At 54.2% G+C, this 17,242-nt stretch overlaps 2 protein-coding genes across 3 annotated transcripts; both read right to left on the bottom strand.

The window, feature by feature from the left end:
• Window positions 1-1,507: 1,507 nt before the first annotated feature.
• Window positions 1,508-11,759, bottom strand: RRP36 (ribosomal RNA processing 36). Of its 2 annotated transcripts, XM_055726195.1 has the most exons (7): window positions 11,508-11,756; window positions 5,910-6,048; window positions 3,852-3,918; window positions 3,362-3,466; window positions 3,173-3,247; window positions 2,944-3,061; window positions 1,508-2,701 (listed from the first exon to the last, which is right to left on the bottom strand). In XM_055726195.1, exons 1-7 carry the CDS (start codon window positions 11,683-11,685, stop codon window positions 2,562-2,564), a joined length of 822 nt encoding a protein of 273 aa, XP_055582170.1. In that variant the 5' UTR covers window positions 11,686-11,756; the 3' UTR covers window positions 1,508-2,561. The 2 variants fall into 2 exon arrangements, with proteins under 2 accessions (XP_055582170.1, XP_055582168.1); XM_055726193.1 differs by having other exon boundaries at window positions 3,173-3,466; window positions 11,508-11,759.
• Window positions 11,748-17,182, bottom strand: NPAS4 (neuronal PAS domain protein 4). Its single transcript, XM_055726188.1, has 7 exons — window positions 14,500-17,182; window positions 13,616-13,928; window positions 13,334-13,439; window positions 12,961-13,207; window positions 12,656-12,765; window positions 12,116-12,245; window positions 11,748-12,032 (listed from the first exon to the last, which is right to left on the bottom strand). The coding sequence occupies exons 1-7, from the start codon at window positions 14,598-14,600 to the stop codon at window positions 11,816-11,818; spliced, it is 1,224 nt and encodes a 407-aa protein (XP_055582163.1). The 5' UTR covers window positions 14,601-17,182; the 3' UTR covers window positions 11,748-11,815.
• Between the last annotated feature and the right edge of the window lie 60 nt (window positions 17,183-17,242).

Genomic DNA, 17,242 nt, shown 5'->3' with positions numbered 1-17,242 from the left:
CAGCAGTTTGGGAGGAGGCAGGTCCTTGCAAGAGCCTGGTGGGCTCTGAGGGTGTCAGACAGGGGGGTATGTGTGAAACCTTTGTCAGTCACCACTGCGTGTGCAGCCCGCTACGGTTACATCAACTAGTGCTGGCCGTGCCTGGTGGCTTATCCCCCAGGGACACCCATAGCAAGTCCTCACACTGCACCTGGAAGGCCACCAGGGCAGGTCTGGCAGAGACACGCTGCCGGAACAGCACTAGGAAGAGAAGGAAAATAACCCAACTGACCCCTTGAGACTGGGAGGCTGAGCGGGAAGAGCAGCTCCCCAGCAGAAGGAAGCTCACTGAGATGTTGGAAGCATCCCCTCCTGTTGGAGCCAGTGTTGCCACGCTGCAGCCTGCCCTGTAACCCAGTGCCACCACAGCACCGGCTAAGCTGGGCAATGCCCCAGGGCTTCCCCTGCCACGGGGTTACTGGGCCCGGGAGCCGGCAGGCAGGCAGGCTTGCTCCGCGCTGCCGATAGGCAGCAGGTGACATCCTAGCAAGGACACCCTCTGTGCAGCCTGGCACACAGGCCTCTGCGGGAAGGAGCCACCGGGCTCCAGCAGGGCAGGAGGGAAAAGCAGGACCGCCCTGCGGGTATGGTGGGTTTGCTCCCTGCTGGGCAGGACCCAGAAGCAGCTGGGGAGGGGGACATGGCTCAGGAGTGCTGCTCCCACATGGCCCCTCAGGAAGGTCCTGGCAGGGGTGACACAGGGGTGAGCTACCCCCAGCCTGTCCAGGCCCCAGCCTTCTTCCCTTGTGTTAAAGTGCAGGTGGAGGTTTGTTCAGCTTTGAATTAAAAACAGAGTACAAAGCAACAGGACAATGGGACAGAGAAGCGAGGACAGCCTTGGGCTTCTCTGCTGCCACACCGCTCCCACAGCAGCTCTCCTCTGAAGGCACAAGGATGCAGCAGGCTCTTCATCACAAGGCAAGAAGAGGAAGCAGCAGCAGCCAGGCACAGTGCAAAGCAGTAAGATGCAGGCGCGTTAAAGGCAGCTGAGGATCTTCCATGTGGTCACCAGCCAAGCTGGCACATCCCATTTCTAATGCCTTCCCCCAGTTACACTAAAACCTGTCACCAGAGCAGAACTCACGTCACTCACAGGAACTGCAGGGGAGGCAGGTTCTTCAGCAACACCCCCAGCCAGGTGTGATGGAGTTGCTCATCATTCCATTTCTGTCTCATTGCACAGCTTTTCCCCAGGCCTCACACACCAGCTGCCCACCCGCACACAGCCCGGCTGTGCCCAGGGAGCACTCTGCCCTGCAGAGCTGAGCACCCCCCAGCACATGCTCTGACCCATCAGGGACTATCTGGGTCACATCCGCATCACCTTGTTAGCACAGCCACAGGAGACAGGGGCAATCAGCAGTGAGGGCATACAAGAGCTGGTGGCCAAACGTAACACCAGAGAGACGCTGGCATTAACTCCTGTAAGTTCAAACACTTTTGACTTTAACAGCACCGACACTGGGAATAAAGGAAAGCTGAGGTATTTTATTTCATATAGAATCAGTTTCCTAGAAGCACTAATGCCCTGCAGAGACCATCTTGAGAAGCCGAGAGAGGCAGCCCTGCTGGAGACCCCGGGCAGCAGCACCTGAGCACTGTCAGCAGCGGTCAGCAGCATGCCCTGGCTGCAAGGAAGGCCAGCCAGGCCAGGGGACCCCACCCGGCAGAGCGGTGGGACCCTCTCTCCTTTACCCGGCATCTGTGAGACTACAGCCCGGTACTGCCCCCAGGCTGGGCCCCCAGAAGGCAGATGTTGGTCCTCTGGGCTGACTCCAGCCGAGGAGGTGAAAGCTGTCAGAGGCTGGAGCACTGCAAGGAAAGGCTGAGGGAACTGACCATGTTTGTTCACTCAGGAGGAGAAGGCTTTGGGGAGACCTAATAGCACCCCTTTGCCACCCACCCCAGAGATCTATGAGAAGGCTACTGAGGAGATGGAGCCAGGCACTTCACCGAGAACAGGACAATGACTACAGACTAAAACCAGGCAGCTTTCCTGGAGGAGGCAAGGGGGGAAAAAGTTTCACCTTAAGAACTTGAAGCAGTGGAGCAGAGGCCAAGAGAGGTGATGACATCTGTCCTTGGACATTCCCACACTGAACTGAAGAGACCCTGGGCAACCTAGTCTGAAGTCAGTGCTAGCCCTGCTCTGAGCAGGCACTGTGGGTCCTTTCCCACCTCAGCTGGTGTCTGGTAAGACCTGGAGTAGAGCCAGCAATGCAGGGTAGGGCTTGTGCTCTCCTAGCTAGAGGAAGAGCAGGTGCAAGGACAGAGACAGCTGTCAACACCATGTACATCTGCATGATAAGACTTGTCACTGCCCAGGCAAAGTGTAAACCACATGTGAAGAGGACATTTCAGCTACAAAAAGCGCCATTTCCCTCAGTTCAGGCTCCACTCTGCTGCCTTACAGCACCAGTGTACAGTGAACAGCAGATACTGGGAAGAGGGGTGGCCATCTGCCAGGCCTGGCCAGGGCAGAGTGAGTCCCAGTACCAGACAACAGCATGTCTGTCCTGCAGTCACAGGTTCTTCTGCGAGGGCAGACGGTGCTTGTCTTTGATGGCATTCCTCTTCCTCTTCTTGTTCAGGAAGCTCTCCAGCTTCCCACTCCTCTTCAGCTCTGCATACTTCTCTGCTAGCTCCATTTTCCGCTTCTCAGCTGCAGAGGACGGGGAGCAAGGATTTTAAACTGAAGCCCAAATAATTTCTACAGACCAGCCCCTCCCTCAGCTCTCCCTCCCTCCCTGGCTCCAGGCCTGCCTTGTCTCTTGAGTACCGGCGCTAGAACAACCCCTCTACAGCTCCATTGAATATTACAGACAAGTCAATTCCAGTGCTGGGAGCCCTGTCAGCAGTACTCCCTCTAGGTCTTCATGCTGCATGGCCACACTGAGTACTTACATTTCTTTAGGAAGAAGGGTTTCTTTCCCTGCTTGGCCAATTCCCTCTGTTGTCTCTTCAAAGACAGCTCCCTCTCCCTCAATTTCTGCTGTTTTTTCTGTGCCTGTTCTTGTTGTGTCTGTACAGAAAGGATGGCCTCTGTCAGCAAGTGTCTAGGCAGACGTCAGGTCACATATCCTCTCTTCTAGTGCATTGCCTCACAGGAAAGGAGATGCTGCATTGAACTCACCATGCGGTTCAGGAGCTGCTGGAGTTTCTCCTTCTGCTCTATGTCCCGGCATTTTTTCAGCTCCTTCTGAACCATCTGAAGAAGAGAGCAGAAAGCTGCATGACTGCCACCTCCACTGTGAAAGGCCTTTGCAGAAGCTGCCCCTGCCAAGCCAGGTTCTTCTGGCCAAGGACAGGCACACAGCATCACCTCCTTCTCCTGCTTCTTGATGCTGTCCAGGAAGCTATAAGTCTTCATAAATATCTCAGGCTTATACTCTCCAGACAGGTCATCAAATCGAGGGTCTCTGTGGACCTGAAAACAGGGAAGGCAAAGTAAGGGCTGTGGCCAGGACTACTCTGTTAAAAACCTGATTATTTTCCTTCCATGGATCAGACCTTGCTTTTTTTTTTTTTTTTTCAGTATTATGTACCCACCACTGAAAACATCTGCAGCTGGCAAAGTGAGTCCAATAATCAAGATGGCAGCCCCTCACAAAGTCATCATGCCTGCCTGCAGTCCACCAAGCCACAGGCATTTCCATATGCAAGCCCACCACCCAGGACCAGCCAGTTCCAAGAACAGCAGCATGAGTGCTGCCTCCAAACACCTGCAACTCCCAGGCCCTATTACCATGTCTGTGCCCTATTAGCATTGCTAAGGGTAGTCAGCTCCTGAACTGGGGAGGAGGAGCACCCACCTTCTTCGTAACAGAGATGACTTGTCGCAGAAAAGGTACAGGCTTCTTGGCAGACATCTCCACTGGCCTGAAAAAGAGCAAAATGTACTGAAGAGGAGCAAAGGACAGAAAGAGTCCCAGACTAACATGTCAGGAGGTTAGCTAGACCCTCAGAAGAACATTACCGCATAGTGCCAAAACAGCGGACTCTCCCACTCAGTCCTCACCACATTACCTACATAGAGCAAAGAGGTGACTTGGTCAGGAGCCAGACGAGGCTGCTACAACCAAATGATCTATAAATGTGTGGTTAAAACAGTCCTACACTTGATACAGCCACTCTGTATCAAGCGAAAACCCACCACTGCATCAGTAAATGCTCCATACTCAGTTACGCTCCCTCTCCATTTCATTCATCACGCAACAACCCTCTTCTATTCCTGGCCCATCAACTCATCCACTCTTGCCTAATACTTACACTGAAAGGTGAGACCTAAGTTGGCATTTCTGCACTGACCTGGTAGTTACAGAGACAGGCCAATTCTACTGTAGCCAGGCTCACTGAGAAAGCACACCGTGACACACGTACGGAAAAGGTCAGCCCAGGAATAAGGGCCATACAGCTTATGGTACCTATTCCAAAAGAGACTTCACAGTGGATCAGGACCACAGTGACAACCAATTAAGCAAACAAGTTCTCCTTCCAACACAGGCCTTTAGGGCTTGATGCCTCAGGTGCACAATGGGGACAGCAGGAGGTGGGAGAACGGGGCGTTACTTGTATGCTGTGACCTGCGATTTGTCAGTACATTGACTGAGTTATTAGAAACATGAAAAGACCTGTGAACTACCCGCTGCAAGGACCCACACTGTGGGCATTATACCCATGTTCAGCAACATGGTAACAGCCACCCAGGAACATTAACAACCCCACAGGCATAAATGAGTTTTCTAAGTCCCACTTCAGGCAGTGTTCAGTGTATTCTCACGTCTGCTGATACAGCTACACTCCTGTACGATGTTCTCAAGTCAGCTTTATACAGCGTCGCTGAAGCCAGCTCAGTTCCATGGGATTTCCCTGAAGTCTTTTTTTAATTTATTTTTTTAAGAAGCTCACTTCCATAACAAAACTATAAGAGAAACAGCATGTGGGATTTATAGTGATGCATCGCTTAAAGAATTAAGGGAATTAAATAAAAACAGAATTATGCAAACTGTGTGGCAGAAATAGAGACACTGTGTGAAGATGTTGTGCTTCACAAAATGCCCCAGACCCTTGGGTAAAAGGTAAAGCAGAAACATTATTCTAATCAGCCACTTACAGCAGAAGCAGCACGTATTCAGCAGAGATTCAGAAATAGGTTAAGGAACGCCAGTGTAACAAAGGAACCTGTAAATCACTTAAATATGGCTCTGAGGACTGAAAACCAGCTAACTACTGCAAATAAAGGGCAATGGCATAATAGTTGTTACCAGGGGAGCCTGTGGAGGACTGTAAAAAGATCTGATAGTATTTTGTTGTGTTGAATACAGGAAAAAGCTTGCGACAATAAGTAATGTAGAGGGGGGAAAAAGGAAGATCACCACAGACAAACCACAGATGAGACAACAGCAGAAGGATGAATGAAATTCCAAAACAATTGCATCACTGCTACTCCAGCCAGTGGGAGCCAGGGAGAAGATGCTGATAAGCTGGAAGGGGTTTAGAAAACCCCAGGGTAACTATTTCAGGGCCCAGGGGTCACAAGAAAAGCACTATCATACAGCTTAAAAGTATACCACGCTGTTGGTTTCAAAGTGCTTTAAAACAGAGGGTGTAAAGGAACTGAGTGCTGATTTAACTACTGAGTAACAGGCGGTGCTGGGGATTTGAAGAGGATAGGACATTTAGAGTTCTGAAACAGCAACAGATCATTCCCAAATGAAACGCCACAGTGAAAGGCATTATTGTGTGGCACATTAAAGGAGATCTACACCAGCTCCAAGGCAATGGCAACACTGTAAGGAGCCCACAGCATAGCTTCTGGAGTGCAGAGAGCACACATGCACATTTTTCTGATCGCAAAAGAACTTCTTTACCCCTTTTTGCCTTGTTTCTGTTTCACCATAGCTTTGGTAGCTTTTGCAGTTTTCTTCCCACTGGTCGCCTGCTTGCACACTCTTGTTCTCTTGTCACTCTGCATCTGCAGTAGTTCCTCAAAAGACATGTGACATTGATCTGGAAGAGAGTGCAAGACACTTCTGAACCAAACAGCTTCTCCAGGCACTTCCCACCCCCACATTCCACCAAGAGGGATGCCTCAGAGAGCGACACAAGCACAGTGGTGCCATCCCTACACAACTGTATGGCAGAGAGAAGCTGCTGCATCTCTCAGCCTTTGATTTCTCTCTCATTAATCACTGCAACCTTGAGCACTAGAACACTCTCCCTCTCTCCCCAGCGCTTCTTGCTTCTCCCTCCACTCAGCAGCACACACAAGACCAGTTTAAAGTTTTCACCTGGTACAAAGGGTACCAGTTACCAGCACATGAGCTCTGCACTGGGTCATATTTTGGCCACATTGCAAATTCTGAGGGGTGTCCTCTCAGTCCCGACTCTTTAACAGCCATCTCCTGTCCCATCGCCTTTAAATGGGCATCATCACATCTCCCACACCACAAGACTGGCCAGGAAAAACACATGGCCTGTGTGGCCTGTTCAGTCAGTCTGTCAAGACTCAGAGACAGTCTCTCTGCACTGCACATCCACCATAGCTCGGCTGAGCCTGCAGTGAAGCCATTCCCACAGCAGGGTCTCCTCAGCAGCCCAGGGACCTGTAACTACTGAAATCCAGACATTCAACCTTCCCCACCTCATTGCCAATAGGAATAGCTAACTGCCTGATTCACTGGGAGAAGAACAAAACCCCACAACACCAAAAAGCAGTTTCATATTCTAGCCCTACCATGAGCTCCCCACAGTGTTATTTACACCTTGTGTTTGATAAAATATTCCCTCTCTCCTCTGACTGCTGACCAACCAACACAAGAAACAGCAAAATCAATTCTACCCAAAGTGCTGATGAATACACAAGGTATTCTGGAATTTTCTGTCGCTATGTTTCTTTACTATCACTCAGTGACAGTAATCTTTAACACTTCTTATAACCACAATGTAAAAATATCAGCAATTCTTTCTAGCAGCAATTTACACCTCTGGGTGTTGAGGACTAGCAACCAGAAACCATTCTTAGGGCAGCACTTGGATACGCTCATTCTGTTCTCAGGATGAGGATAGGGCAAGAAGGAACAGGAAGGTTTGCATGTTCCCTTCTGAAAGGGAACACCTGCTCAACACCTCTGAGCAATGACAGGCACACAGTCTTTCTACGCAGAACACCCGAACTGAAAAGCGATTGCATCCTGCCTGTGGTGGGTTGGCCTCAGCTGGATGCCAGGTGCCCACCAAGCTGCCCTGTCACTCCCCTCCTCAGCCAGACAGGGGAGACAAAGTATTAACAAATAAATGAAAAAAGAATTAAAGGCTCACAGGTTGAGATACAGACAGGTAGAGATCACTCACTAATTACCAGCACAGGCTAAACAGACTCGACTGGAGCAAAATTAATTTTATTACCGAACAAATCAGAGTAGGGTAATGAGAAAACCCCAAAATCTTAAAACACTTTCTCCCCACCTCTCAGGCTCAACTTCACTCCAGAGTTCTCTACTTCCTCCCCCCTCCCAAGTGGTGCAGGGGAACAGGGAACTGGGGTTGCAGTCAGTTCATCACACACTGACTCTGCCGCTCGCTCTCTTCCTCTGCTCCAGCACAAGGTCCCACTCACGGGAGACAGTCCTTCACAAGCTTCTCCAGCATGAGTCCTTCCCACGAGCTGCAGGCCTTCATGAACGGCTCCAGCATGGGTCCCCCCCACGGGGTGCTGTCCTTCAGGCACAGCCGGCTCCAGCCTGGGTCCCCACAGGGTCACAAGCCCTGCCAGCAACCCTGCCCCAGCCTGGGCTCCTCTCCCCACGGGTCCTGCCAGGAGCTGCTCCAGCACAGGCTCTCCATAGGGGCACATCCACCTGCTCCAGTGTGGGGCCCTCCATGGGCTGCGGGCACAGCCTGTCTCACCATGCTCTTCAAGCACGGGCTGCCAGGGAACCTCTGCTCCGGCACCTGGCACACCTCCCCCCCTCCTCTAGTGACCTGGGTGTCTGCAGGGCTTTTTCTCTTACATATTCTCACTCCTCTCTTCCAGCTGCTGTTCTGCAGCAGTTTTTTTCCTCCCTTCTTAAATACATTATCACAGAGGTGCTAACACCGTGGCTGATGGTGGCCCCTGGCCAAGGCTGAGCTAATGGGACATGGGGGCAGCTTCCGGCACCTTCTCACAGAAGCCACACCTGTAGCCCCTTGACTACCAAAACCTTGCCATGCAAACCCAATACACTGCCCCATGACACAAGGTTTCTTCATGCCCTGCCCAAATCTGCTGCCAAATTCAGGAAGCAACACGATGTCAGTCACATTGGCTCAGAACACGGATTCATCACCCCTCATCCTAGCAATAACCAAGACTTTCTGCTTCAGAATCTACTCACATCATCCAGAAATAGTAACGAGCATATCCAAGCGCTCCCTCAAGAAACATTTTCTTTTTGCTTGTTCTGAACACCCAGGAACTTTGCTCTGTCAACACTTGTTAGTCCTCTGAGGAGGGTTAAAGGAACACTGTACATCCAGCTCGCTGCAGGAGGGACAAAGGAAATGCAAATACAGCACTATTTCATTACACTGCTTCCCTGAAACACCCTTTCCCTTATCTTGCTGCAGTTTGATATCTTCTTTTGCTTGGGCTCCCACAAACACCCTTGCCCCTGCCTTCTTAGGGAGAGAGGACAGCACTGTCACACTTTCTGATCTCCATCTTTTCCCTACCTCACTCTTGTACAATCACTCATTGCCTGCCTGCCTAGGATGTAAAATCGCCTTCAGACCAAAGAACTCTGCTCACATTCAGGTAAAAGCTGAGTGCCAAGTAATCATGAGGTTCACAGGGACTTAAGAAAGCCAATAAATTCTAGGACTTAGACAAAAGCATCTGCCACCATGCTGTTCAAATCCAGCACAGATAGTTTTAGACTGCTGCACTATAGGAAAAATCTGTACTAATTATACAAGTCACTAGGGTACAGAGCAATTAATCACTATATAGGGCAATATCCGAGTATCACTGTATACTCAAAGTGCCACAAGATAGACAGACTAAAGAGTATGAACAAGGACAGTCAGAAAGGCAAAGGAAGCATGAAAGGAAAGGAAGAATGACGTGGAAGCTACTCTAACATTTCATGCAAACAGACAAGACTATCACTTGCACTACAATACTCCATTTGGCCACAATTCTAAAACAATACTGTTAAAATAGCAAAGGCTTACAAGATGTGAATGAAAATGAGATAAAGACACCACATAAAAAGATGCAACATTTAGAAAAGGATTAGAAGAGATTTGGTATAAATTAGACAAAGCGAAGGCATGCAGAGCTTCCACTGATAGAATATTTCAATACTTGTACAGGAGACCAGACCAGACTCAACTACCCAAAACATAATGTGGAAAGTGCTTTCCACACAGTAATACCAGTCCATGAAATACATCCTACTATTTGTAGGAGACTGAATTAGCCACTCACATTGAGAAAAACATCATTTGACATCGTAATAATAAAAATTTTGAAGCAGCAGCCTGTTTTGGAGCAGAAGTGAATAGTTCCAGTAGGCATGCGCTGCTGGGCAGATCTGGGAATTGTGTGCATGAAAAGGTTGCTGGCTTCCTGCTCCAAAGCGGCTGGACCTGTCCACAGCCCCTGCGCAAAGAGAGTTTGTGATCCTTCAAATCTGTGCCGATGGTTCCCCCATTTTACAAAAAAGTAAAAGACAGGAATAGCTTACTTTCCTTGTTTCTTGTATTCTTTCTTGATACCACTTTCCCAGGGCTTTTTAAATTCTTTTTCACCTCTAAAATACAATTTACCTTTTCTGTGCTGTCTCTATAGACCATTTCATCTTCCCTCCTGCCTCTTTATCCCTTCCTCCATTATTTTGTGGATTGTTTCCTCTTCTTTCCACCTTTACTAAGCTACTGTTACCTGTTGATAACTGGCATTCCCTGCTCACCAGCACAGCCTCCCCATGTTTCCCCTCCTCCCACAGCCCCGTGTGACACAGATACCTTATGCCTTTCTCAGCTGAACCTGTTGAGAACTATACAACCGGCTGAGCACATCGAAGTGTGTCCGGGATGCAAAAACAGATGGCTGAAGAAATGGCTTTTATCTACCCAGTCAACCCCCACTGAGACAAACTTAGTGCTGGACTCTTAATGTACTATTTGTTCCAGAAATGAGATTACAGAGGGCCCAGACAGAAGGTAAAAGCAAAATCGCTGCTCCCCTTCACATCCCGCTGTGGGAAGGAAAAGGTAACTGTCAGCAGCCTTCCCTCAGCGCCTTGCTGAAACTCACCATTAAGAGAGGAAAATAAAATGCCTGCAGATGGGAGGGCACTCCACTCACTGCTGGAATCCCCCTCCTGAAAGCCCACCTCTAGATGAGATGTGCCCCCCCCACCCCCAAAGCCCCATGCAGACACAGCACAGAGACTCCTCTCACCATCAGTCAGTAACTTCCCACATCTGTGACGCACTGTGCTATGCCACGTGTTTTTAACAATCATGTCTGTTTCCTCTCAATTCTCTTCAAGGACCTTTAACATCTCTCTCATAAGGTTTTAATTATCAACTTAACAATTTTAAGGCAAAGAAACCACATCGCATATACTGCTGCAGACGAGAACAACTGCCTCAAGGCACCAGCCCTAAGCCCACCGCCGTGTGCTGCCCTGCACCAGTCGCCCGGCCTGCCCAGGGCCTTCCAGGTTAGTGCGCGACTCGACCAGCGCCATGTAATAAGTAACTAAGGGTAACTTGCTGATCAAAGGGGTTTTTAACAAAAGGAATGACCTTGCTGCAACAGATTTGAGAATGTTTTGCCTGGTGACAAAAAAGTTAACTGTTAACCATGAGGTTGGAGATGTACTTTCTCAAGGCAAATGTTAAACCATAATCTCATGTTACTATGACAACCTTTGTCTTCATCTAAACTTTAGTGTAAAAATAGTTTAGTTTTGTAATATACAGCTTCTTGCTACGGGACTGAGAGCATAACTGTTTGCTTAAACCGGCCTTGAAGTTGAGAATAAAAGGGCTGTGTTACTTAGAATTTGCGAGCCTGGATGGAGCTGCAACTCCCTGGCCGCCCAGCGCTGGTTTTGCTTTCCTGCCTTAATAAATACTTAGCGAATTTATTTCGGACTCTAGTTATTTCAAATTCAACTATAACAGCCAGACAACGGGCCTTGAGAGGCCGGTCGGGACCCTCCAGGCGCAGGGGGGTGGAGGCCCCTGTCCGTGTCGGCTCCCGAGGCCTGTCCCGCAGCCCACACAGCGCCTGCTGCTGAGCCTGTAGGCGGAACGAGCGGGGGAACAAAGGAGCTGGGACGCGGAAAGGGACCGGGGCGGTCGCCGACGCCCTCCCCACCGGGCGGCCGGCCACGCCAGGGGATACGCCGCGCTCTGGGTGACGCCGGGAACCGAAGGCGGGCAGCCCGGCCCCAGGGGGCGACCCTTACCTCTCCTGCCAGCCCCCGCGGCCTCCTCCGCACCCTCGGCCCCCGCGGGGCTCCCGCTGTCGTCGCCATCACTGCCGTCACCGGAGCTCTCCCCCGCCGCCGCCGCCTCCTCCTCGGCGACGGCTCTTCTCCCCAGCACCCGGGGCCGCTTGCCCGCGCCCTCCTCACGGGGCCGCATGGCCCCCGCTCCCGGACCCCCGCCCCGCCACAGCTCTGCTCCGGCCCAGCCGCGGCCCCACCACCGGACACGGAAGCAGCACGCGGAACCGGAAGTGACGCGCAGACAGGGGCGAGGGCGGAAGTAGCGTTTATTGGGGCGGCCCGGCGGGGAGCGGCGGCGGCGGAAAGGCCGCGGTTTCGGGCCAGGCACAGGCCTGGGCCGTCGCGGCGGAGGGCGGCGAGAGGCTGTCGGCCAGGGCGCGGAGCTGCGCAGCCAGCAGGCTCAGCTCCCGTCCCGGCGGGGCGATGGGCGCCGCGGGGCGGCGGGCCGGGTGTCGGGCGCGCAGATAGGCCGCCTCCTCCCTCCTGCAGCGGACATGGCGGTGAGAGGGGGCCCGGGCCGCGGCGCCGCCCGCCCTCCCCCCTCCCCCTCACCCCCTCCCCCTCACCTGAGGCAGCGGCTGGTGCAGGTGATGAAGCGGCCGCCGCCGTCCCGCCGGGCCGCCACCCGCAGCCAGGCCCAGGTGCGGTCTGCGCGCAGCACACGGAGCACCGCGGGCCCCGCCTCGGCCCCCTGCGCTGCGGGCAAGGGGCTGCGTTAGCCTACGGCACGGCACGGCAGCCCCGGGGCAGAGCAGCCTGCTGCCCGCAGACCCTGCAGCCTGCCTCGGGCAGCTGCAGCTCAGGCCCCAGCCAGACATAAACCACAGGTAGCGCAGTCAGGTCTGTGACAGCCCTGCCCTCTCAAAAAGCTGTGGCTCAGGTGGGCTTGTGCCTCCTCTGCACTGTGGCACACATCCCCAGGCTTGGAAGCTCCCCATGACCTTACAGACAGTATATGGGGTGCACACCCAATGCTCTGCTTGGCCCTTGTCGGAGTGGGGAGCCACAGAGGGCAGTACTACATTCAGTCTGTTTCTGCTGTCCTGGACAGCCAGGTTTCAGGCATAGCCAGACCATGTAAGGGTGTCCCCAGGCCTGACACTCACCCACAGCCCTGTGCTGGGCAGCTGCGAGGTCAGCATCCTCAGGGTGCAGGAGGCTGTACCACGACTGGCCAATCAGTTCCTCCCTGTGGTAGCCGAGGTGGTAGGTGACACTGAGGGAGACAAAGGGAGTGGGGGACTGAACGCTCTGCAGGGTCTGCACCTTGTCAGCAAGGAACAGCTGTTGCATAATGGAGGAGAGAGCCAAACAGCAGGGATATTGCAAATGAGGGAGGGAAAAGGCTTGGGAAGTGTCTTGAAGAGGCTCGCTGCTCTTGTCCAGCCTGCATCCCACAGGCACTTCTCACCTCTCTGTGACATTGGTAAATGTCATGTCTAGGATGTGCGTGCTCTGGAATAGGTCATCCGGGGAACTGGTATTGCTGTCTGCAGGCAACCGTGTGACTGGCGTGCAGAGGGCCAGGAAGGCCGTGCTGGAGGGGGAGGCTGGCCAGCGCAGGGCCATGAAGCGCCCACACACTGCTACAGCCCGATTTCCCCCATGCTGCAGCCGGAAGGCCTTGGATGTGCGCATCTCGCTGACAAATGTGACTTCTGCAGGGAAACAAACCAGCTGGAGCAGGTTGGGGCTCCCTCGTTCCCCTGGCTTTCCAACTGCAGCCACGAAGGGCCAGAGCAGGGTGGCAGCATTGGTGAGATGCCAGCCAAGGCTTCACTTACCCCTGCCAGGCTCCTCCTGGGCAAGGAGGAGCTTCTTGTGCACCTCCTCGTGCACTCGCCCATCCAGGATGTCAAAGACCATGTCCCCCTGGGCAAGCAGCTCCACCTGATAAAGAGGGGGCTACTGTTGCGGGCCCGGGGGATTTGTGTGCTGGCACCACGAGCATACAGCCTGCTGGAGCCGCAGGCCAGATCTGCCAAGGCAGCACCTCATGCACACAGGGAAGGCACTGGGACAGGTACAGAGACAGTGACTGCAGATGCCCAGTGGGCAGCCCTTACCACAGAGAGGCCCAGGACCTGATCCACATTCTCTGAGATGTAGGCCAGCTTGCCGTTGGCCAAAAGCACAAGCAGAAACCCTGGCAGCAGTGAGAGCAGCTCCGCACCGAGGGCTGGTCCCACAGGGAGAGCAGTGCCATGGGTACCTGGAGGGAACAGCTGAGCCCCCCGCAGCCAGAGGCACACAAGGGCCATGGTGTGGAGGTAGGAGAGTCGTTCCTTCTCCTGTGCTGAGATGGGCAGCAGGGAGCGCAGCGCCTGCACCTCTGCATTGATCTGGTCTCGGCGAGCCTTGGAGGCACTCTTGGTTGACCTGCAAAGCCAGGTGGCTGGGGAGACATGTCCAGCGAGGGAGAGGGATGGTATTCCCCACCCGCCACTATGGGGAGAATTCCAAGCTTGGTGACATGGAGCACAGACGTTCCCCTAAGGAGGCTTGGCGCCCATGCCAGCTGCCTCTAGAAGGGCAAACCTTTGGAGGCTGTTTTGGTGCAGCAGGGGTGGGCAGAGGTGCTCACAGCTGCCCAGGGGGACACGCTGCTGGTGTGGCTGGTGCCCCTCTCACTGGGGGCCAGGCTGGATGATGACCTGTCCTTTGGGGGAAACCGAAGGGCCACAACCTCCCCACCAAACCCCGTAAGAATGGAAGCTGCATCCAGCGCCAGAACGTGAGCCCCAGCCCATCGCATCTGCCTTTGCTCTTCAACCACCCAAAACTCCCCTGCCCCTCCAAGCTCCCACACCTGCCCACGCACCGGCTGGCAGCCCTGCTGTCCCAGGCTGGTGCCAGCACGTTGCAAGGGTTGTCAGGCACTAGGCAAGCTGGCCTGGGGCTCCCCCCAGCTAGGGGGGCATCACAGCCCTGAGGGCGGGAGGCAGCTCACCTGAAAGGCTTCGAGGGACCGGGCCCCTGCTTGCCCCTCCTGGGCAGGCAGCTCATCTCTGCCTGTAGCGGCCTGTGGCAGTGGGTGCAGAAGATGGTCATGCTGCCAGCACTGGGATGCCTGAAGCTGGCAGTGCACCGCTTCGTTCTTCGCCTCTGGCTTCGTCTGAACCTGCTGACCCTGCTGCTCCAGGCCTCCTTTTGTACCCTTCCTGGGGTGCAGGGGCCAAGCCGCTGATGGAGAGAGCTACCTCTGGTGACGCAACTCCAAACAGCTTATGGCTATTTTTAGAAGGCAGGCTACTAAAAATAGCCCTTGCAGCCGGCTGCAATCTGAGAGGGGAAGCAATAAAAGGAAGCCAGGGTCTTTAAAGCAAACCTGGCTGCTCAGGAGGGGGTGATGGTTAAGGTAGCAGGGATCCCCCTGTGGGGCACACATCCGCCCAGCTCCTGTCCCACAGTCGTTGCCAGCCCAGCAGAAGGCCCACGATGGGCTGAAAGCCTGTGGCTACTCCATCCCCCCAGCAGCTGCTTGCTAGCATCACTGATGACCAAGCTGGGTGCTGGGGAAGGGAGCTGATGTGCCAAGAAAATGCACTGGAGACACCTGGACCAAGATGGTGAGCAGTGTCCCATCCCCAGCTCTGTGGCAGGGTCCTGGCAGAGAGAGGTCAGGGCCACAGAGCCCCTGACCCTGAGGGAACCCTCGAAGGAGAGGAGGGTGCCTGTGACCCTCTCATTGGTGAGCCCCTTTTCTTCCTAGAGAAGCTGGCTCCCCACCAAAGGTTTGCTTTCCTAGGGGCAGCTGGCATGGAGCACTGAGCCTTTCTTGGGCCTGTCATCTCCACTCAACATTCCAGAGACTGTGATTCTCCCCAGAGAAGCCCCAGTGACGGCCATTTCTGGGCAGAGCCTGGAGCACCTTGGGGAGCCTCTGCACTCAGTGCCATGCTGCCCAGCGCAGTGAGCCTGGGTGCTCAGCGGGTGTTCCCTTGTACCTGGCACCCTACAAGGAGCGTGAGCTTGGTGCTTCAGTGCTGGGAAGGAGATGCTGCGGTAAAAAAACACCACCATTTGATGGCATGACCTGACAGAGAGCCTGTGGCCAAGGCAGCTGGTTGAGCCAGGGAGCTGGAGCTGCTGGACAAGGCATGGGAGATGCCCACCCAGCCCTCACAGGTAAAAGGGGAGCCCAAGGGTGCTCTCCCTGAGCCAAAGCGTTGTCAGTGCACCCTGGCTCCTGTCAGGCCCCAGCCCTGCCATTGACGCTCATCACCCACTGCAGCAACGTGCTGCCAGTACATGAAGAACAAGCTCTTGTCACAATTGTGGTGCCTTCTGTTGTCTTACCTTGGGTTTTCACCGCTCCATTGCACCCACATTGAGCACCTCCCACAGGCTGAAGAGCCCAGGCACCTCTGCAACCTTGTATTACTTGAGAAGCAGCAGCACTTGACCCTGGCTACACAGAATCATTTACGTTGAAGACTACCTTTAACATCAAGTCCAACCATTAACCCAGCACTGCCAAGCCCACCACTGAACCATGTCCCCAAGCACCACATCTACACATTTTTTGAACACCTCCAGGGATGGTGATTTCACCACCTCCCTGGGCACCTTATTCCAGTGCTTGGCCATCCTTTCTGTGGAGAATTTTTTCCTAATGCCCAATCTAAACCTCCCCTGGCACAAATTGAGGCCATTTCCTCTTGTCTTGTTGCTTGTTACTTGGGAAAAAGAGACCAACCCCCACCTTGCTACAACCTTGTCCCTCAAGTCTCTTCCAGGCTGAACCTGCCCCCCCCCGCCCCAGCTCCCCATCAGACTTGTGCTCCAGCCCCTTCCCCAGCCCCGCTGCCTGTCTCTGGACACGCTCCAGCCCCTCCACGTCCCTCTTGCAGTGAGGGGCCCAAAGCTGAATCCAGGATCAGTGCCCAGCACAGGGGAACAGTCACTGCCCCAGTCCTGCTGTGACACAAGCCAGGATGCTGTTGGCCTTCTTGGCCACCTGGGCACACAGGGGGCTCATGCTCAGCTGGCCCAGCCAGCCCCCCCCCAGGCCCTTTCCATGGTGGGGCAGCTTACCAGCTGCTCTTCCCCCAGCCCATCGTGTTGTGTGGGGCTGGTGTGCCCCACGGGCAGGACCCGGCACTGAGCTGGGCTGAACCTCACACAGTGGCCTCAGCCCAGCCTGGCCAGACCCCTGTGCAGAGCAGATCAACGCTCCTGCGTAACATGCCAGCAGACACGGCCTGGGCCCTCTGCTACCTGTTCCCAGCAGGCAGCCACCACTACCTCTTGGCTGCAGTGATTTACATCCCAGGGAACAACCCGAGTGCTTCCCTGGCTTCACCCGTGTTTGCTCCACTACAGTTGTCCTTTTCACATCATACTCCTCACCTCCATAGGAAGGGGCTTGGGCACAGCCCTCTGTGCTGCCTGGGAAGGCTGCCCCAGACATCCCCTCTGCCTCCCTCCCTGGGGCCCGGAGCTGTGGGGCACTCACCTTCTCAAGGCAGCATAGCCCCGGACACATGCACCACCTTCCTCCCCAGCCTCTCGCAGGGCAGCACAGCCCTGGGCAGGAGGCAGGCACAGCAAGGCACAGAGGGGCCCAGCTCCCCTTCTCCCACCCCAGTCAGGGCTGTGGCTCACACCAGCCACAGCCCACAGCTGCCACAAGCCACTGGTGGCCTGCTGCTGTGGGGGAAGAGCACTGTGGTTCAGTCTCTCCCCTCCCA

The sequence above is a fragment of the Falco cherrug genome, chromosome 13 (genome assembly GCF_023634085.1).
Source record: "Falco cherrug isolate bFalChe1 chromosome 13, bFalChe1.pri, whole genome shotgun sequence".
In the NCBI taxonomy this organism is placed as follows: Eukaryota; Metazoa; Chordata; class Aves; order Falconiformes; family Falconidae; genus Falco; species Falco cherrug.
The sequence above is the reverse complement of the archived record's forward strand: the minus strand, read 5'-3'. Positions and strand labels throughout refer to the sequence as shown.